Source organism: Ctenocephalides felis, unplaced genomic scaffold, assembly GCF_003426905.1.
Source record: "Ctenocephalides felis isolate EL2017-DRISC unplaced genomic scaffold, ASM342690v1 CF-g0.4_SCAFFOLD_01886, whole genome shotgun sequence".
NCBI classification, from domain to species: Eukaryota; Metazoa; Arthropoda; class Insecta; order Siphonaptera; family Pulicidae; genus Ctenocephalides; species Ctenocephalides felis.
Genome location: NW_020538040.1, coordinates 20,840,298 through 20,863,436, shown reverse-complemented (window position 1 = coordinate 20,863,436; position 23,139 = coordinate 20,840,298). Strand labels below are relative to the sequence as shown.

Here is a 23,139-nt window from a genome sequence, read left to right as displayed (position 1 = left end):
AAAAAATAACTTGACAATAATCAATGAAAGGATTCAAAGCAGAATGCCTATCAAATCAATGAAAAATTGAAAAAGAAAACCAATTGCAGAAGAAAAAACAAAAAAAAATGCTATTATAACCAGTATTTTTATACCTGGTCTGAAATGAACAATAAGTAAAACATTGGGATTCAAAATAATGACTTTAAAAATAGTGTCAAATTTTGTTTTGGTGATTTTTGACTCAAAGATGAAAAACGCATTGGTCATCCAGTAGAATTTGATGACGACCTAATCAAAGCAATAATCGATTTAGACTCTTATATTTTTAAAGCCTAAAGTTTAAAAAACGTGATATCACAGATATAAAATAAAAGGTCCACAAACAAAAAAGTATTTTTCACTTTGAATAAAATAAAAAACTTGCCAATAATATATGAAAGGCTTCAAGGCGAAATGCCAATCAAATCAATGAAAAATTTAAGAAAAGCAAAAAGATGCTACTATTATCAGTATTTTTACAACTGGTCTGAAATGGACAACAAGTAAAACAGTAGGATTGAAAATAATGACTTTAAAAATAGTGCTAAATTTTGTTCTGGTGATTTTTGACTCAAATATGAAAAACGCTGGTCATACAGTAGAATTTGATGACGACCTAATCCAAGCAATAATCGATTTACAATTATATTTTTAAAGTATCACTGTTTAAAAACGTGATATTCTGGATGAAAAAAGACCACAAATAGAAAGTATTTTTTACTTTAAATAAAATAAAGAACTTCCCGATAATAAATGAAGGGCTTTAAAGAAAAATGCCAATCAAATAAAAAAAAAATTGAAGAAGAAAGCAAAGAAAAGGTACTGATAATTGACGATTTTAAATATGTAAAATTAAATAAATCTTATATATAAAAAAGGAGCCCGATATTATGGCTGAACCGATTTTGCCAAGTTTAGTCTTGAAATATTTGTGCTAATCCAGAGATTGTGGGAAAGGTGAAAATTTATTTCAAAACATTATTAAACGGGTCGCAAGTGTTATTAGAAACACAAAATATCAACTTTTTTGGAATGTTAATAATATGAAAATACTTTTTTTGCAAATCATATTTTTTTCAAACTTTGTGCTATAAAATAACTCATTTGTATTTATAGAACATATTTTAAATTTTATTATTTTATTTAGGTTATTTAAATAAAAATTCCAAATTTGGAATCGATATAAAAGAACATTTTGTCGAATAACTTATGTCGAAATTTTGAGTTAAAACTGACAACATTTTAAATAAAAAAAATTCGGCCTAACCAGTAAAAATGTCAATAATGTCTATATACAAGATCTTAAATACTTACAATGAATTAGTAATTTTTTCAATTCTCTAGAAATTCTTTACATATACCTTATATGGTGGAACAACGTTTGCCGGGTCAGCTAGTAATTAATATAAATATAAACCTCATCATATAATCATAAATCATAGAAGTTTGAAACTTTAAAACTATAAGCATTAACAAATTTACAAAATATGTTAATTTATGAAACAAAATACAAATTACGTTGCTCATTTATTTTGTGTTCAGATATAAGTGTTAGCACAAACTACACATTTTTCCTAAAAAAGTCGCTATAAGTTTTTGGTAATTATATTAAAAAATTTACCTTGGTTACTCGTTCATACCAAGATTAACATAACACATTTAAAGTTCACAAAGAAATAAAATCAACTAGTTAAAGTCAAGAAGTACAAGTATAAATATGATGTCTCTTTCTTCCCTAATCTATTTATTATTTTCTCAATATCTCCTCCAACTCTTCAACTATTTTTTTAAGAATGATAAATCAGAATGGGTTTGACATGGTAGTAACATAATTTAATGTATAATTTATGCTTTATTGAGCATAATAACGATGAACAACTTTTGATAACGCACACACGTAACGGTGAAAACTTTCACCGAGTCGGTGATATTTGGAGTAGACGTTGTAATCACTGTACTTAATCTAATTGGAGGGAAATAGATAATTGCAGATTGTTACAAGACTTGAAGGAATTTTTAAAAGGGCCACGGCAAGGTAGAATTAAATTAGTTTCTAGAAATCGAATTTTATTTGGTCTAATAGGAAGTGGTTTATAAGGAAATTGAAGACATTCGTAAATTTTGATAAAATCGGTTCTTTGATTTAATTTTTTTTTCTAATTAATAAATAGCCTTTACAAATAGTCTAGATCTATAGCGTATACATGATTGAAACTAGACAATCACTGCTTATCTAGAAAATTCTTAAAAAATCAATAATAAATTATATCAACAAATAATCAAACTCTCGTAAAATGAATAAAAATATTTAAATTATTTTAGAAATACGCATAATACTGAATATTTACTTTTTAGTTCTAACAATTGATTTTTCACTAAAACACCGAATATCACAAATTAACGATATTTGCATTTCAGCAACGTACTTTCATTTAAAACAATTTAAAATATAAGATTTTTTTCTTTTATATAATAATTTTTAAACTTATTAGTGTAACAATTTGAGATGTGGCAACGTATAATACTTTCATTTAAAACAATGTACAATTTGAGATTTTTTCTATCATATAACAATTTTTGTGTAGACAATCACTGTAGGATTAAAAAATATCACTTTAAAATACAAAATCTTCTGACCATTGTCAGAGTCATTTTGAAAATTACCAGATATTGTTAATGTAACAATTTGAGATGTAAATTTGAAATGAAAATTGTATCTACTTATACATAATGCAACAAAAACTAGTCAGAGATTTTGAAAATTGACAGGTATTAATATAACAATTTAAATGTGAATTTGAAATAACAATTGTATCTACTTATACATAAGGTAGCAAAACTTAACTAGTAAAATTTTGAAAATTGACGAAAATTAGTGTAACAATTTGATATGTATATTTGAAATGAAAATGTATCTACTTATACATAAGACAAAAAATATTAACTAGCCAGAAGTTTTGAAAATTAACAGGCATCAATGTAAGAATTTAAGATATAATGACATAAAAATTGTATCTATTTATACATAATGCAATAAAAATTAACTAGTCAGAGATTTTGAAAATCGACAAATATTAGTGTAACAATGTAAATTGTATCTACCTATACATAAAGCAGCAACAATTAAGTCAAAGTTAAAACAAAATCGTTCGTGTTACTTTATTACTTTTTTGAAAATATGTAAGTTTTATGAGCAAAAATTTTTATAAATGTAATGCAATTTCTTTAAAACAAAAAACTTACCTTAAAACCTGCCATCTCCACAAATCACTTTTTTTGTGATGAAATTCAGATATTAATTCTAGCAATAGATAACCTACTATGGAAACAAATATTATCATTCGAAATTCTAAGATTGAAACTTCAGTTAATTACTTCATGTACTGGGTGGCCCACAGTTTATATAAATACGGTAATTTTAATATTTTATGTAACAAATGTAGCAAAAGTGCATAAAAAATTAACAAAGTACCTTTTACAATGTGTACAGGTAGCATATGTCACTAATTAGCCAGAAGATATCATAATTATTTTATTGAAAATGTTGAACGAAACATTCCTTAAATGTTACATTAGGTTACATTTAATATTGAATTGGCATGCAATTACATTTAATATTGAAACAACATTAAATTCCATGTAAATATTGAATAAAAATTTTTGTCAGTGAAAGAAAAAAAAACTAAATCATTAATAATATCAAGAAAAAAATAGGTCATCAATAATGAATATTTGACATGATATTTATTAATGTCATGCTCTAACATGACGTTATTAGTATAAATATCCATTCATATTCATACAAGACAAGAAAAATACAATTGGCTGGACAACGTTAGATATCCATGAACAAAAAATAACACAGCAAAGAATATAACAATTCGGCCAGCCTTTTGGCGATAAATTTTTTTATTGATTTCTTCAAGGGCAATTAGTCATTCAGAAGTGTTATTAGTTAAATTGCATTTACAGTTTTCAATAGGTTTTTCTATGTAGGTCCACATCATGTTTTGCTTCATAAAGAGACGCAGTCGGTTAACTGTACCTAACAATAAGATCACTTCTCTAACTGTATCACATTGCTTGATTTATTATATCATTACGTACTTACTTGTGCAGATTATAGCGATATACAAACATTATATATATATATATATATATATATATATATATATATATATTATTAAAACGTTCTCGTGCCACAATATAAAGAAGTTAAATACACCATGACAAATCGTGACAGTTTTGTAATATGATCTAATTCCAGTAAGGGTTACATGTTACTTCAATTTTTTCCTTTCCAAAAAATTGTTTTTTCCAAAACAAAAGTATGAAAAGCTAATTTAATAATCTACTTTTAAATTTAATATATATTTAATTTCAATACTAAAATCTGTATAAAATATTCTTGAATGTGCTAATATTATAAATTACTATAATATATAAGCAAGTTAAGTTATATATTTTTAATATTGTATAGTTTCATATACCTATTATTTTTTAATTAGGGTAGGGCAGGGCACAAAAGTCCAGTTTGACTTTGGGCAATTATATTGTGAAAACCAAACCAATTATATCACAACAAATTTTACACATATCAAACATACAACTATCTGACTATGTTCAGTAAACTCCCAGCTATTTCATCATTCAAAAAATGTATTTTTTTTGCAGTTTTTCAAAAAATTGTCACCTGTTCCTTTTTACCCCATAAGCGGGGCTATGAGGCGAACAGGTCCAATGTCTCATTTAATTTTAGATGGATTTCACAAATAGCTATATTATTATTATTATTATTATTATTCAACTAATTAAATTTTATTCAACTAATAAAAAATATAAATTTAATGGGTACACTTTTTACAGAGATAACACTGTATAGAACCTGGATCTGGTATTTCGTTAGATATTGATCTGCAGATTTGGAATAATTATATATTTAATTTATCTCTTGTAAAATAGCTTTTTATGTTTTTTATTTACTATTTTTGATTGTTTATACCATAGCCAGGGTAAAGGTTTAGTTGGTTCTTTTTACCCCATCCACGTGTAAACTTTCAAAGAAGTTATGTAATAATAACTGTTAAATCTAATTTAAAATTAAATATACACCTTATAAAACAATTAAATAAAGTATTTCTTGAAAATTATATGAAGGTCTCGTAAACTAAACAACAGTACTCACAACCAAAAAACCTAAGAAAAGAAAATACTTTTGTTATGGATTTTCAAACATTGCCGTTTATCTGCCGATAGCAACATTGTAAGGTAATGATTGGTTATACATCTTTCTCCCTCTACTTTCAAATATTGTTGTTAAAAAAATCTTATTTGTTTTTGGGATATCGATGATGGACCTTTTTACCCGCGGACCTTTAAGCCCCGCTCTACCCTATATTATTAATTTTTTGCTAGATATAGAAATATTCATATTACAGTCATTTTAAAGATACACTATTATAGTGATAATTATAAAATCAATTTATAATTAAATATAAGATAAGTGTAAGTGAATTTGCAAGAAAGCTTCATTTAATTAATTTTATACTATAATATTGGAGACATAATATATAAGCTGCGAACAGTGTCTTTTTTTGAGAATATAATTGGATTTTAACTATATAATCACAGTATAGATAAAGTTGTTATTTTATTAAACATTTTGATACATTATTGACATTGCATGCTTGATTGATAGTTAACCTGGCTACATAATTCCATAAAAAATAGGATGTTCATACAGTAAATTTTAAATTTTCATAAAATAATCATATTTAGTATTTAGTCTAATTCTAGATAACATTTTCATTTTTATAACATTTCTTAGTTTCTTGTTTATATTATTAACGGATGTTTATATACATACATTGCAAATTGGCGACAAAAAGCCAACCTGCGGCTAAGGTGTCAACATATCCCTATCAGCAATAAATCATAAACTTACAATTCGAACTTAAACGTTCGGAAATGTGCATAAAAAATGTCTTCAAAAAGCGCTAATAGTAATTGCGACATACATCCAACATGCTATTAGTAAGTGCACCGGATTTGCAATCCGAAGAAATGCATTTGAAAACATTTATACAAATTGAATCGGTCTAGTTTAATGCAGTTATGCGCATTCTATAAAGCAAATTGCCCTCGGAGAAAGAGCTTAATCATATAACGGCAGAGTTTACTTCAATGTCGTTTTCTATCGGGATCATTTTTAAATATTTCTATTAACATTACATATACGCAAACTTGGATATTAATTAATTTGAGCAGCTTAACATGAGATATCTAATCGCAATATAACGGCTTAGGAGAGAAATATTTACCTCCGCAGGTAAAAAGGTCCACCAATGATATCCCAAAAACAAGTAACGTTAGGAATTTTTTTAACAACAATATTTGAAAGTAGAGGGCAAAAGATGTATAACCAGCCACTACCTTGATTCTTACGACGTCGTTATCAGGAGATAAACGGCAATGTTTGAAGATACATAACAAAAGTATTTTCTTTCGTTGTTAGTTTTTTTGGTGGTGAGCACTGTTGTTTAGTTTATAAGACCATAAGATATTTTTTAAGTCTACATTATTTAAATGTTTTATAATATGTATTGTTATTTTTAAGTTGGGTTCAAAAATTTTTTTTATATAACATCTATAAAAGCTTACACGTGGGTGGAGTAAAAATGACCACCTAAACCTTTACCCTGTCAAAGGTGTTAATAATAATAAAAAAGTAAAAATTAAATTAGGTTAATAAAAAACAATTTTATAAAAGCTAAATTAAATTCAAAGTTATTCCATCGCTGCTGATAAAATTTCTCACAAAATACCAGATCAAGGTTATATACAGTGTTCTTTGTGGAAAATGTGTTCATGAAATTTTTATTTTGCATTGGTTAAATAATTTTATGTATTATTTCATTAAATTAAAATATAAAATAAGACATCGTATCTATTTGCCTAATAGCTTACTCAGCATATGAAGTAAAAAGAGACATGTGACAAATTGTAGAAAAATAACATATATAATTAGGAATAAATTGAAAATTTTACTGGACATAGATTGATAGTTGTTTGTTTGATATGCGTGTTTTTTGTCGTTCCTTTGGTTTTACTGAAAGTTAAATTGGACCTTTACCACCCGCCCTACACTTTAAATTTGTTTGATTTCAAAGTTGATACTAAAAATGCAGAGACAAAAAAAAACTTTTTAAAGCTTTCAAAATTTGAAGTGTGTGTATAAAATTGCTAAATTAGTTTACAAAAAAACTCATTAAAAATTAAATAAGGCTAACTTGCTAATATACTATCATAACAGAGGTTAGTTATAAAAAATCGAATAAAGTATAAAATTGTTTTTACGCAAAATAAAAATTTAATTTAATATATTAATTTTAAGTTTAATATATTCTGATATTTTTGTATGTGAATAATATAAATAAACAATAATACGTCAAATTATTAAGTTTATATAAATTATCATAATTTCTCTTTTAATAAAATAGTTCACGACAATAAAAAAATTCAAAACGTATATTAGATGGAATTGACATAAATGAAATAATATGAAAGAAATTAAAATATTTTATTATTTGGTATTCGAATTGTAATCAGTATTCCAATTTTATTTGAATTTTGAATTTGAATTTTATTTTCTATATATATATTGTTCTAATATATAATAAGTACATATTGAATTTACCATAAGTAAAATAAGCTTAATAATATTTTTTTTAATGTTGTATCATACAAGTGTAACATAATATATCAGCGTCTACAAAGAAACTTATAAAAGTTAAGCTTGAACGCAATTGCTTGTATAAGTTATGAATTTTAAATTAATTCTCGATGTATCTTTTTTATTATGCGCACGCGGATAAGGAAATAGTCAGGTGTTTATTTTATTAGCCGTCGAGCAATTGCCTAGTTCCTGAATGGAATAATATCTTATATTGTTTTATTTTCACTTAATGAAAATGTATGAAGAACTCATTAAGAACTCGTAATAGTCAGTTAATTGGCTTGAGAAATTTTATTTAATAATTAGTATTATGGGTAATCAAATCAAAACTTATTACTGTTCATAATAAATGATTTAGTTTGCATTATTTTTATAATATGATAACGCTATAAATCCAGGTGTAGATCTTGCTTATGAGATTGAAGAGACATTGTATACTAATTGTAAAGATCGGTGCATAATACTATATATATTTCATCAAAATTATAAATATATCAACTCTATAATTTAGTTTGTTCCGAAACCATGCCAGAACTTATAATTTTCAACATTTTTATTCAATTTTTCATAAGTAGTCATAAGTCCTTAACAAACAAACAGATTATAAAACATGCAAAGAGTTCTGATTGCTGTTCAAACAATAAAAAAAATTATTCAATTTAAAAAAAAGTATTATTATTTAATAAGACACTTACCGCAACAGGCTTTGCCAAAGTCCAATCGCACCAATTGCACCATATAAGGTTCCAATAGATTCACATACCACCAAGGAACCCTTTCAGGTTTGGTCAAGGAGCAGGTGGCAGGGTCGTGCCTTTGACTAGTTGAGCCATCGACAGCTCTTTGAGGTACACCAGTACCTTCTGTGGATATTTGCATGGGCGCTTTTCCAGCAGCTACATTCAAAACTGGAAAGAAAAAAGTAAAATTAAATATTTTATAAAAAAATATTAAACTGTTAAAAACTATTGCAGAAAGTGTTTTATTAAAAATGTCGTCAATTATTTCTGTATAAATGTTATTTTCATCACGTTCACAGTTAAATCTTTATAAATATGAAAAATATAACCATTGACACATTCAGAATATTTATGGACAAAAAATATATACATTAAGTTCTAGTAGAAATGAATCTTGACATAATTAGAATAAATCTTGGCAAAATTAGAATGAAACTTGGCGCTATATTTAAATATTGCTCCAATATTACCAATTTTCGTCATTTTTATGTGTCATATTTTAGGCGTCATTTTTATGTGGGCCGTACAATATCAATTTTACAAATTGTTGAGAAATGCAAGAACTACAAGGGACAAGTAAAATTCAGAATTAAATGTTTCTTCTTAAAAAAACATGTTTACCATCTTATTTACACTTCTAAAATTATATTTACGTAATTTAAGCATAAGTTATGAATGTGGGCAAAATAATGGCATTGATGAGCCGATCAAGATTCAACTTTTGAATATGAGTAACACGTGGGTCAAATAAAAATTAACCTTAAAATTACAAATTAGCAACAAAATTGTCACCAATATCTTTTAAGTGACCTATTCTTAATCGCAATTATTATAAATGTAATCTAGCTTATCTACTTTTTTACAAGAAAACGGCTCGTCCGATCTCTACCAAAAACTAATCAGCACGATTCTCATCCAATATCTTTCAAACGGTTTTTGAATTTTCAAAATCGATTCAGAATTGCGGAAGATTCAGAAAATTTTTTCATTCTTCTGCTATTTATAAAGAAACGGCTTGGCCGATCGTCGCATAAAACTGACAAACAATAGTCCTTATCGGGTTACATCGAATGGCTTTTAAATTTTTAAAATCGGTCTAACCGTTTTTAAGAAAACGTCGATTTTCAGCAAAAAATCTGTTCACACACACACATACTTTTTCCAAATTTGGTCTCATTCGATTCAGAATGGCTTGAAACGTCGAGAAAACACAAAATTAGAATCGGATGTTTTGATGAAAATATAAAATTCTCCTTTGAGAAATCAATTGAACTTAATTCATGTATTCTGAACTTTTATTTAATAGGATATTTTTGAGTATTAAATGAGAGAACAACCCAAAAATATTCTTAAAACATCTAATACGGATGTAAAAATGTATAAAATCTTGGAAGGCATAACAAACTTGATTTTCCATACATAGTTTTAACAGATAATATTTAAATCGTTTTCCTAACTGCTTGCAAAGTTTTCACATACTTTTCATCTACTTTCACTTAAATATTCATCTACTGGACGTTCCTGACGCACAATTGTTTTCTTTACAAATATGCTCATATTAATAGTTTTATTATTCAGTAGCAATGCACGAGTGAATTTTTATTTAGTCATTTTAAAGTTATACAATAGCTTTATGACCTGCTGTGACCCGATAACATCTCTGTTCATATATTTATTCTTCTTGAGCGTAATAGAGCAAGAATCTCCGTTCTAAGTGATATTACCAGCAATAAATTCTGCCGCGCAGCAGTTAAGTGAAAGTGCGTCAAACTAAAGCTGCTGATAATAAAAAAGAATTGAACGCGTCGAGAATAAAAATGACTTCACTTAGAAAATACATAACATAACACAATAATGTTGCGACATTTTTGTTATTCATTTATCTTCCTTCTTCTCATGGAAACAAACGATGTTCGTATTGTTATGTCATTCGATTTCGTGTTTTACATACATGAAATTTAATATATGAAACATTTAGTGCAATTCACATGCGACATCACACTTGCTTCTTTTCGCGATGACAAATCAGCGATAGTGCTATTGCCACAGAGGAGGTCAACCTTTCAAGATAATGGGATAGAGTTACTTAATTCGCCGCCGATCACGAAAATCACTTCAGTGAAATTATTATTTGTCTCTGAAACTTATACGACGTGACGAAATCATCAATTATTTGAAATTACCAATATGAAAGAATCAATATGGTATTCAATTATAGATAAAGATGCTAAATGCTACTTTATAATATAATTTTTTTTACAAATGTCTCAGCAATAACTTTATCTCTACGATTTACCTTACTACTATTATATTCACATAAAAAATTATAAGTGATAATATTTTTCAAACTAGGTAGGTAATTAATTTCATTTTATTTTTATATCAGTTTATTAGATTATATTTTTAATTTTAACCCTTTCCACTCGGATTCCGCCGCTCCAGCAATTCGTGAGTGAAAAGGTTATACATACTTTAACATGTCATAAAATGTTAAATAATATTTGCTTATTGAGTGAAAAATTCATAATTGCACAAGCTATAATAGTATAGACTTCAGATTTCTAATAATAATAATAATAATAATAATAATAATAATAATAGCAATAAATGATTGTTTATTACATCCCATTATTATAAATAAAATTTTATGAACTGTTATTGCAGCATTTTCAAAAATTATTTAAAAGCTCAATAATTATTAAAAAAAATCATATAAAACATTTAAAAATATTTAGGAAATTTTTGCATATTTTAAAATTGTGGTAATATCTTTTTTTTAATAAACGTTCTACATCTAAATTTTTGAATATTATATTACGTATAAAGCTGGCAGCTCATAATTACATATTATAGTAGAATAATTGAATATTGTATTTTATATAATTTGCTATTTTGAACAGTATGATCAAATTTATTTAAAAGCTCTATATCTAAAAAGCTTTATCTAAAAGTTGCAGGTTATCAAATGTTAACCTGTTAAATATGATGTTTTAAATTGTGTCTATTTTTTGATAAAAAAATCTTGATAATCTATTCACTTGGGATAACAAATCAATTAATGAATATAGTAAATATTTAGAAACTGAGAATATTTATTCAATGGTGGCATTCTCTATATTTATTGCTAGGTATAAAAATTGAATTAAATTGATCACATAAAATACTAAATAATTAAACGCAAAATAAATCTGTAGGTGAAATCTTCTTTAGGTCTTTTTTTATTGTTATAAATATCTATAAATTTTTGCAAGACAAGGATATAAAAATAAATTGGTTAAAGATATAAAATATGGGCATTTTGTGGAATCAAATATTATTTACTTAGAAAAATTATATTATCACCTTTTTATTTTATTTTTTAAATTCCCGTTGGGTAAGTTATAATAATGGGCCGAAAATCGATAATAATTTACATACCTAAGAAAAAATACATGTTTGTATATATGTGTGTATATGTGTGGAGACAAACAATCAATTCCTATTGACAGAGAGATGTGCTGATTAGTTTTTGGGAAAGGCAGGCCCAACCGTTACGAAGATACGAAGCAAAGAGTGCAGAAAATCGAGTTTTTGAGAGAACGGAGTATAATACGATTTGAATGATTTAAAAAACATTCTGCTTGTGTTGTCGAAGCAATTGTTTTTGTGAAAAAAACTTTGGAATAATTTTGTTTTCAAAATTTTTTTTGTATATCGAAAATAATTCAGATTTAAATTTTAGTCCTGACTAAAGTTCTAAACTCACTAAAATACTGTAAGTAAATAATTTTAACTTTGTAATTCAGTTTATATAATTCTTATAAATATTGAAAAATGTTAGTTTGTATAATAATCTATTTGAAAACACTTAATATTCCTCGATCATTTTGTTACGGTACCGGAAGTTCCAGCAATTTGCCTTAAGGCACGATGCCATACACTACTAGTTAAAATCTATATCAACAATCCTTGATTATTTTGATGCTGATGTGGCCTGGAAAGATATATTTTCAGTAATAAAAATTTTCAAGAATATGAACTTTTGGTTAATTCTTCATTTTGATAATTTACTTCGATTACTAAAATCGTTCACAAAATTAGTGAACAAAACTAAAAGTTATTTAATTTTCACAAAGTTTCATGTACTATGAACTTATCTTTATATCAAAATGTCTGTTATCCAAAATTTCACAGGAGTACATCAGATTTCACCAGCCAAATTCGCGTTTTTTTTAATTCTGGAACATATTTCGGTTCGTGTTTCGAGCAATGTTAACACGAACAGATAATTTGGTTGAGACATGCGCGCAATGTAAAAATGACATTTTTCTCATATCATGTTCAAAATTAATTGTTCACATTGCGACAGTAAATTAAATAAACATAAGATGTTTTTTTGCTTGGGTAAAAAGAGAAGCATTAAGTAACTTTTACCTTGTAATACAATATACCCAATTACTTAATTGAGCTGTGAAATATGTAACATGGTATCAAATAAGAAACAAATTTGGGGAAAACGATGGTGCAATGATGTCAAATTTTTAGAGAATCGTGAGAAATATTTTCTTGTGCAAAATCTTTTATGCCATAGGATTCGCCATTCTTTATGTAGACTGTTTTTTTTATAAATCATTAATATCAAATGATTTATATCACATGTCTGTCTATTATTTTATTGGTAACTTATAAGAGCTAAAATTACTTTAAGCCATCTCGTAAGCTACCGTTGCATAATTTGTGGTAAATGATTCCACAATTCGATAATTTATTCACAGATAATTTATATTATTAGATGATACAACATAAAACGGAATAAATATAATTTTCTAATCGTAACGCAATGTACTAATTGAAGACTGATATATTACAGTTGTAAAGGTCAATTATGCAGGTCAAATAGAGCTTACAGAAATTTTTGCTTTAATAAATTATAGTTTTATTAAATAAGATATATATATATATATATATATATATATGTATATATATATATATATATACATATATAGAGTATCGAGGGGCTTAAAAGTTCGCCAGTGAAAATGTTCACCGCCAATATCTCCAAAACAAGAAAAGATAAGAATTTTTTGAAACCCTTTGAAATTGAAAATAAGACATTGAATCTGTTTGCCTCCAGGCAGTCCCATTACGGGTACCACCCACGGGGTAAAAAGGATCAGGTACCATTTTTTTTAAAACAGCGGAAAAAACACATCCTTACAATGATGATTTAGCTAGGAAATTACTAGACATAGTCAGATAGTTGTTTGTTTGATATTTTTATGATGTAATTGGTTTGGTTTTCAAAATATAATTGCTCAAAGTCAAATTGGACCTTTGTGCCCCGCTCTACTATATATATATATATATATATATATATATATATATACTCGTATAATTAATGTATCATGTGAAAATGTAAAAATGGAAATTACAGGTACAAAAATTATTCAACTGCAATTCTGACTAAAAAGTAGTTTTATGGGTTATGCTTTATATCACATTTTTTAATAAAAGCGCAATGCCAAAGCTCATCAATCAATAAAAAGTAGTTTTTGATATTTATGCCATTTTGCAATGATTAATTTAGATCAAAATAAAATATGTTGATAGGCATTCGGATAATCAAAATCCGGATAATCGAATGTATGAAGAATAATGTTGCGTATTTATTAAAAATAACAAATACAAAGATAGATATCAACGAAAATCAATCATTAATAAGAAATTAACACTTCCTTACGTATGTCTATTTTCTTAGATTAGATTACATACATATTCTAAACTGCAGCATTAATCAAGCAAAAATCCGAATTGTAGGTAGATATGTACATACATATAATTGGTCGTGGTTGGTAGTCCGGACAATCAAGAGCCGGATAAACAAAGTTCTACTGTAGACAATAATGTAAAGAAAAGTCTTAATCTCAACTGTCTCTCTGTTCGAATTTTGCAAAAAACTTAATTTAATTTTTTTCCAGGAATCAAGTATTAAAGATGAAGAACTACTACATGACTAATTCTCAATGTAGACATATAAAGAATTTAATAAAAGCACTACCTTATGGCAGAAGAATTTAAAATAATAAATTCGGTCTACATATGTCTGTATTTCCTAAACTAACTAGATGTTTCAGTATAGACATGCAAAAACCGTGTGTATATTCTCAAAAGCAAGGCCATGTATTTCCTTACCTTTTAAATATCACCTATGTCTCATTTTTTGTTCGTATTTAATTTACACAAAGTTAGCGTACAGAGTAATTTATCAAAAGCACTTTCCATTTTCTATACACGCACACATAACTTAGCCATATAACTTATCTCGGATATTAGATTTTTTCATAGAACTTATATATGATAAACTTAATTCTGCATTTTGTAGAATTCTCACGATAAACCGACCACGATTGATGCTTGGGGCAATAATAAATATTTAGGAGATTAATAAATGGGTTTCGAACTAATTTGTAATAATAATATGTATTTATTTATTGATTGAGTAGATAAGTTGGTTGGATCGAACAGTATGCATATATCTCTATACATGGATATTTTATATAAAATTTTGAAACTGTGAGATTGAAATATATTAATTTTATATTTCAAAATAGTTCATTATAAAACAGATTTACCTATTAAAATATTACATCAGTTTCTACAAAGTTTTGAGATCAAAATGTTTAGAATACCAAGCCAGTCTTATAATCGAGACTATGAAAGCGTAAAACAATTTTTTACAATTTTTTTTACAAAATAAAATGAAGATACCATAACATGTTTTTTGACTGAAGATGGTTAACAAAAAATACTGCTTCGTAATTTAATCTCACAGAAAAATGCCAAGTAATGTTTTAATTTTATAAAAAAATATATTGTTGAGAATGTTGTACGCCACATAGATCTTAATTGAATTTAGAGCATTGTTTATAATTAAATCATAATTATTTCTGAGAAAATCTCATAGGAATTTATATTGCATAGTGTCATAGTATAATATGTATATAAAAAATATATTTTTATATTTTATAAACTAACGAAAAGTATTATAAGAGAAACAAAAAACACTACATGTAATATTTTTTGCAGTAAGATTCATATGGTTAAAAATTAGAAACTAAAATGTTGATTAAATCTAGAAAAGCCAATCAAGTGTTAAAACCTTGGAAGTTTCAACAAAAATAAGATATTACTATCATAATGAATAAAAATGTGTAGGAAAATCGAATTTTTTGCTTCTAATAAACTATAATATAATTCTAATAAAAATTAGAATTAACTTTTAATAAAAATTAGATTTAACAATAGTTTAACTCATAGTCATAAAATCTTCAAGCAAAGACCGACACAAAACATGTCGTACACACAGCACATTGCGCGGATGTCGTCCATGGACGACATTCATATACACAGATGGTCGAGTTGATGTCGTCCATGGACGACACTCGTGACGAAAAAGTTAATTCAAAACAGTCAAAAAAAAGTTTAATAAAAATTCAAACAATCTTCTAAAATATCGTATTGCAAACCGTTTGCAAAATAAAATATTAACAGTTTGGTGTATTTTACTAGTTGTCATTAAATTTCATAAAAAAATTTACCAAATTATGCAATTTTTATCGTTTGTATTTTATTTTGTAATATAAATCTAATTTTTATTATTGGCATTGCTAGTTGCATAATTACCAATTAAAAAGCTTGAGTAAAAATTACTTGTTCTCAAAAAATGATAGTTTAGTCTAGTGTATAATATTTTATATCGTTTTGTGCTCAGACTAATATGCAGTAAATTTCTGAATACACAGCCTACGATGTACAAAAAAACGTTCAAATTATTATTTCATAAAAAACGAAAACATAATTATCTTCTCAAGAAACATAGAGATTTAAATTATTTAATTAACGTAATAGTAAAAACATAATTAATTTTATTATATACAACTTTTGTAGTTTTTTCTGAATATTTATAATTGTTGTAATAAATTTCAAAATCTTATTTATCTATATTCAATTGGGATAAAAATACATCAAACTATTCACTATCACACTATCGTCTTATTCTAGAATTCACAATAAATTAAAAGTATCCGAACGGATTTACATATAACAAAATTTGTCATGGGTTTTTAGCATTGCACAAAAAACTAAACAATCGATAGCCTTCTAATAAAATACGCATGTTCGCATTCATATGTGAAAACAATCATTTTTAATAGCAAGGAATAATGTAATTATTCCGTTCTATTATTTCGAATACACTATTTATTTTTCTTACCGTTGTTTTGTACACAGATCACAATGTATACGATTTTCCCATATGGGCAACTCGCTAATTGCTAAGAAACCCACTACGGGAAAGAAGAGGTGGAAAAACTCAGGTCGAAGAAAAAAAAAATTAGAGAATATTATTCAATCTATGTATACATATAAAAATGGATGTATGTATGTCTGTCTGTGTGTGTATCTTATGTTTTCATAAACCATACATCCGATTATCGTGAAAATTTGGGAAACTGTTAGGTTATCCTCGGACAGGTTTTTGGAAATTTTTATTGAAACCAAGTGGTAGGGGTTGGCCGCCCCAAAAACTTTCATTTTTGGGCCAATAAAATATATATATATATATATATATATATAATATAACTATAAATTTTCAACCTCTTACCACGAACCCCTGTATCGCAATAATTATTGTAGTAACTACTTGACATTTTGACTTGACATTTTTTGAAAAACCTAAATTTTACATTAAAAAAAAATCATCAAGGGTCGTCCATCTCTAACACTTATTTTTTAATGTATTGGATCAACTTTCTTATTTTTTTTTTCAAAATGCGTGCTTGAAAAATACATGGATGTTACCTTCAATTTTCACCTTCCTACCACACTTTACAATTTTATTAACCACTTTTAACCTGATCAATAACTGGTGATTTATCGTCTTTTTGTAAACGTTTTTCACTGAAAATTGATTTAGAGTTTTAAAAGTTAATGAAAAAGCTTAAAATTCAATGCGTAACCTTGAATTCTGTTATTACAATGCACAGCGAGTGATCACACTATATAGGAGGACAATATTTCCTCCTTTAATTTCTCTTTTATTAATTATTATTAGTTAAGATATTCTTTAGCACAAGTTTAGTGTTTAATAAATTTTATATAATTTTTTTGTGTTTTTTTCTGGTTTGGTATGTATATATAATAATTTTCTCCTTTGTATAATTTCATATTTAATATCAACTATTGTTATTTATGTAATATGTTGTTTTTTAATGATGGCACACATCAAGTGTCGAAACGTTTAATAGAAAAAAAAAATCTATTGTGACAAAAGTTTGAGTAACTAAAAAAACTTTGAAACACTATAGGTATATAAATAATGTGCGTCAATAAAATTTACTGCCCTTTTAATATATTAGGAGACATGGATTTCATATAAAAAATAAAAAAATAAAATAAATATTTATATGAACTAAATCGTTCACATAAATCTTATATTAACACTCATTATTTAACAATAAGTTCATGCAAAACACATCAGTCCAAGCAATATCTAGACTACCTAATATTACAAAATGTGGCCCCTAAGTATTACCTTTCCCTTCCCTGTTACAATAATATACAATGCGACTTATTTTGCATTAGAGTCATTATAAGTGTTTTCAGTTCATAAATACCTCTTTATTCACATTTCCCATACAACCACATATTCACGTAGGATTAAATTAATAGCACAAAAGAACTGACTGAATTAAGCAGAATAAGAAAAACATTGTGAAGTTTTTATGTTATTAAGTTTAAAAAGTAATTATGTGAAGGTATGTTAGAATTAATGCACTAACTATAAACATAACTATTGTGGAGAAAATTCAAATTATAGAGCTGAAGGTAATGGAAACAGGGATTGGTTATTGTAAGATTCTTTACGTTTCAAGTAAAAAGAGAGTTTTGTAATATAATTTCAGTTTATTTATTTTATTAGTTAATTTATTATTTTGACATCCCAAAGGACAAGTTGTTTTAAAAAGATTCAATGTTTTCTCGGAATTTCAAGACATCCTGAATCGTTTGACACCAAAATTGAAAAAAAGTATGCAAACATTGTATAAAGTATGTGTAGGGTAGAGCGTTAGAGCGGGGCTTAAAGATCCACCATAAAGATTTTATTTAGCTGGGAAGCAGTATAATATAGTAAATATATAATTAAACCAAGATATAACAAACTATAGTAAAATTATATTAAATCTGTGTTATGTTCGATAAGATTATGCTAATATTTTTATGATTTCATCAATATTCTAATACTTGTGATGTACGTGCCACCGGATTTGTTTCTTATATATTTTCCATACAATAATTAACTAGTTCGGAAAATATAAATAAAACTAGGAGTAAGTGACTTAAATTCACATCAGCAAAGAAATTTTATACTAATCAAAGTTTCAAAATAACTGAAAACGTTTTAAAAACATAAAATTACCAATTGAAACTTTCGGTCAAAAGCTTAAAAATCTAATTTGGGATGATACAACAAATAATTGCAATTAAAATCTATACCAAAAAAAAGGAAATAATAAAATGAATAAGAAGATGTTTTTGGTAATTTTTTAATCTTCTTTTCAAGGTTTTATTAGATTTTGGTTTAGTATATTAAAAGTAAGAAAAAAATAACGATATTATTTAAATTGATGTGTTATGAGAAAAAAATAAACTACAAATATACAAGCAAATATGATAAATCCAAAAATCTACCGAATCAGGGAACACATATACAGGGTGTCCCAGAACATTGTCTTTCTAACTTTGATCTGTTAAAAAAATAAATAAAATATATAAATCAAATAAAAAAATGAATGTTTTTTTATTAATTTTTCTTCACTGATCGATAATGGGTAATACCTACATGTTGCGGCTTAGGAAACAACAATAGCACATCTTTTTTTTTTCTTTAAACTTATTTAAAGAAAAAAGAAAGCTATCATTGTAAATAAAGCTCACATTGACTATTTCATCTCAAATTTATTCATAATTAATTTTAAGCATGTAATAATTTACAGTGGCTTATCTTCTGTATCATTTTCATCCTTCCTGTATGCACACATAAAAATGTTTAAGTCGAAAGTCATTGTCCGGTTTATATAATGAATAAACATACGAACTCGTGTAACAATTTTAAGATACACGCACACTGTAATACTAAGTTATGTAAAAATATGTTAACAAACATTACTCTTTTCAGATGACACAGAAACATTAATTAATAGGTAAACATAAATTGCTTGAACAAATATTTTCATGGAAATAATTTATCTCGTAGAATATGCTGAACTAAAACTGAAACAATTCGTACTCTATGTGAAAGAAGACAAAGAAGAAAATTTGTCTATCAAAACTCAAAATGGGTAAAATTAATATGAAAGTTTCCAAATATTTTTATAAAATTTATATAAAACTCTATCTTTAGCATTTTTCTAATAAATGAAAATCAAATAATAATAATATGAACATAACATAAAGAAAAAAAACTCAGCTATAATCTTGAAATATTTCAAAATGGCCAAATAAAATAATTCATTTTGTATAGAAGAAACTAAAATTTCAATACTTCATATATTTTATAGCATATATAACAAGTAGAAAACATTTACACTAAAGTGATAAATTGATTTTTTTTAATAAATTTACAAAATAGGATAGAACTGGATACAAAGGTCCAATTTGTCTTTGAGTAATTATAGTGTGAAAACCAAACCATTAATATCACAACAAATAACACATATCAAACAACTATCTGACTATGTTTAGTAACAATGTCAGTCATTTCATCATTATGTTTTAATGTTTTTTGCTGTTTTTCTTTTTAAATTTGTCACCTGGTCCTTTTTACCCCATACGCTTGATAAAATGAAACGGCCACTGGGAAAACAGGTCCAATGTTTTTAAATTTCAAGGAATTTTACGAAATAACAGCTGCACTATTCAATCAATGCAAAATATAAATTCCATGGGTACATTTTTTACAGTGATAACACTGTATATAACCTTGATCTGGTATTTTGTCAGAAATATTGATCAGCAAAGTTGGTATAACTACTTATTTAATATATCTCTTGTAAAATTGCTTTTCTTAACGTAAATTACTTTTCTATTTACTATTTTAAATTTACTACCAAGGTAAAGGTGCAGTTGGTTCTTTTTACCCCACCCACTTGTAAGCTTTTATAAAGGTTATATAAAAAAACTGTAGAATTTAACTAAAAATTAATAACAAATCGCATAAAACAATTAAGAAAAGTATAATTAAAAATTATATTAAGGTCTCGTTAACTGAACAACAGTACTCATAACCAAAAAAACTAACAAAGAAAATTTTAAATAAAAATTATATTTATGATCTTGGTAATATTAATTATGTGAACTGTCACTAACCATAAATTATATTTATGATCTTGGCAATATTAATTATGTAAAATGTTACACCTCATATGTAAGACTGGAGCTATAATGATCAAAACTAGTACATTATTATATTGAAATTTTGAAAAAATCATAAAAATTTGTCGAAATTAGCTAATATTGTTGATAATAGTGATAATCAAAATGGTAAATTAGCAAAATTACCAAGTTACTGTAATCTACCATTCACATATGAGTTCAACGTATGAAAAAAGTGGTTTACAAAATAATTTGGAATTCATTAAAAGAACCTGCACCTCGAAAGGATTCAATGATTCCCTTACAATATATGTAAGGAAATCCATGTATATTTTTTGTGGATGTTTCAATCACGAAAGCTGAATAGAATAATATCTTGATTGTCCTGATTAGAAGTATTATTATTATTCAGAAATCCTTCTCTGACTTTTTGAGCATTATTCCATCGCTCACGATTTTCATTCTGTCTTGGTCGCACTTGACATAGAGACCTACATAGCATGGAACTGACCCCGAATATACACAATATCTGCGTTTGTGTCGGAGCGCGGACGTACTTGTATTCAAATACGAAAGCTGGGTACAAAATTACTCAAAATTGAAAAAATAAAGACAGAAATAATGATATTGTAATATGTTCTCTATGTCTGTATGCAGCTGATTTTTGAAACAGAGATGCAGCTCGAATTAGATGATAATCAATTCTGTAATAATGAAAGATAATGGATAGTACTGCTCTAGTTAAACTGAGTTAAACTCCTATACTCGATTCGGGGAAAAATAGTGTGAGAGATTTTCCATTGCCATTTCACACCCTAGCGCCTTAAAGTGGGCTATTTTTAATTGAAAACATATTTTTGATCTATATTTGATCTATATTTTCAAGTAAAATGAACATCGCTTCTCACGACTCACGACGCTGTCCACACGAGTCTACACCATGGAACACCCAATTTTGTAATAAGAGTTGATGACTTTTCACCAGATAACTGGATTAGACATCTGATACATTACAGACTGGATTAGACATGAGAACATCCTAATAATAAGGTCCCAATGTTTGTTTTGAATATTATACAAAGTTATCTATATCATTCCAATGTTCAATTACTTAAGCAGAAACTACTTAGAAATATAAACCATGTTCAAAAATTGGACTTACTATCACTTATCCAAAAAATTAACAATTGCAATTGAAAATCATGCAAATTAAAAATTTCAAGTCGGTTTATGCTCTAAGTATGAGCCAAAATGTTGGAATAGGTGGTGAAATTTTATGTGGGCCTTTTTTGAAATGTGTTGTTAGAAATACATTAAAACATCCATATATTAGCGTTTTCTTTAAAATGTATATAGATAATTTAAACAATCCATTAACATGGTTCATGGGTTCGCGGGTAAAAAGGTTCAACACCAATATCTCAAAAACGAGTAAAGTAAAGAATTTTTAACAACAATATTTGGAAGTAGATGGCAAAAGATGCGTTACCAGCCATCTCCTTAAATCTGACGACTTCGCAATCAACACATTCTGAATTTTGTAACAAAAGTTTTTTTTTCGTTTTTAGTCTTTTTATTTTTGAGTACGGTTGTTTAGTTTATGATACCTGAATATAATTTTTCTGAACATCATTTAACTGTTTTAAAATATGCGAAAAAGTTTACGATACTTGAATATAATTTTCTAAACATCATTTAATTGTTTTAAAATATGCATTATTATTTTCGTTAGTTAGATTCAAGACTAAATTTTATTTTTATAACATTTAGAATAGCTTAAATGATTGGAAAAAAACCTTTATACTGGCGATGTGTGAACAATAAGAAACAGCAACTAAACATGTAAAATAAGTTAAAAAAAGGCAATTTTTACAAAAGATAAATTAAATTAAGAGTTATTTCAACTATGATAACGGGAACTTCTGACAAAGTTCTATACGAAGAGGTTGTATCCAGTGCGATCTTTATAAAAAAATGTGCCCATAAATTATTTATGCAAACAGAGGTTGTATTCACTTCATTTTAAGAATATTTTCATACTTTGATTTGATGTTCTCACAAATGTTTGATAAGTGAAATAAATGTGCCTATTATACCGTTTATCTTTATACGTTTTAAATATCTAGAATAAATTTCAAAATCAGTGAAAATTTTATAGTGTAATAAAAGAGTATAATATTAATACAATAAAATATAGTATGATACTATATAAATTACCTCGAATTAATAAAA

At 26.5% G+C, this 23,139-nt stretch overlaps 1 protein-coding gene across 1 annotated transcript in view; it reads right to left on the bottom strand.

Annotated features, from left to right (window-relative positions):
• The window catches only part of LOC113374750 (CUB and sushi domain-containing protein 3), a 133,990-nt gene that overhangs the window by 91,304 nt on the left and 19,547 nt on the right, over positions 1-23,139 (bottom strand). Inside the window, exon 3 of the mRNA XM_026614722.1 lies at positions 8,452-8,664. Within this exon, the coding sequence (XP_026470507.1) occupies positions 8,452-8,664 (213 nt within the window). The remainder of the gene's footprint in view (positions 1-8,451; positions 8,665-23,139) is intronic.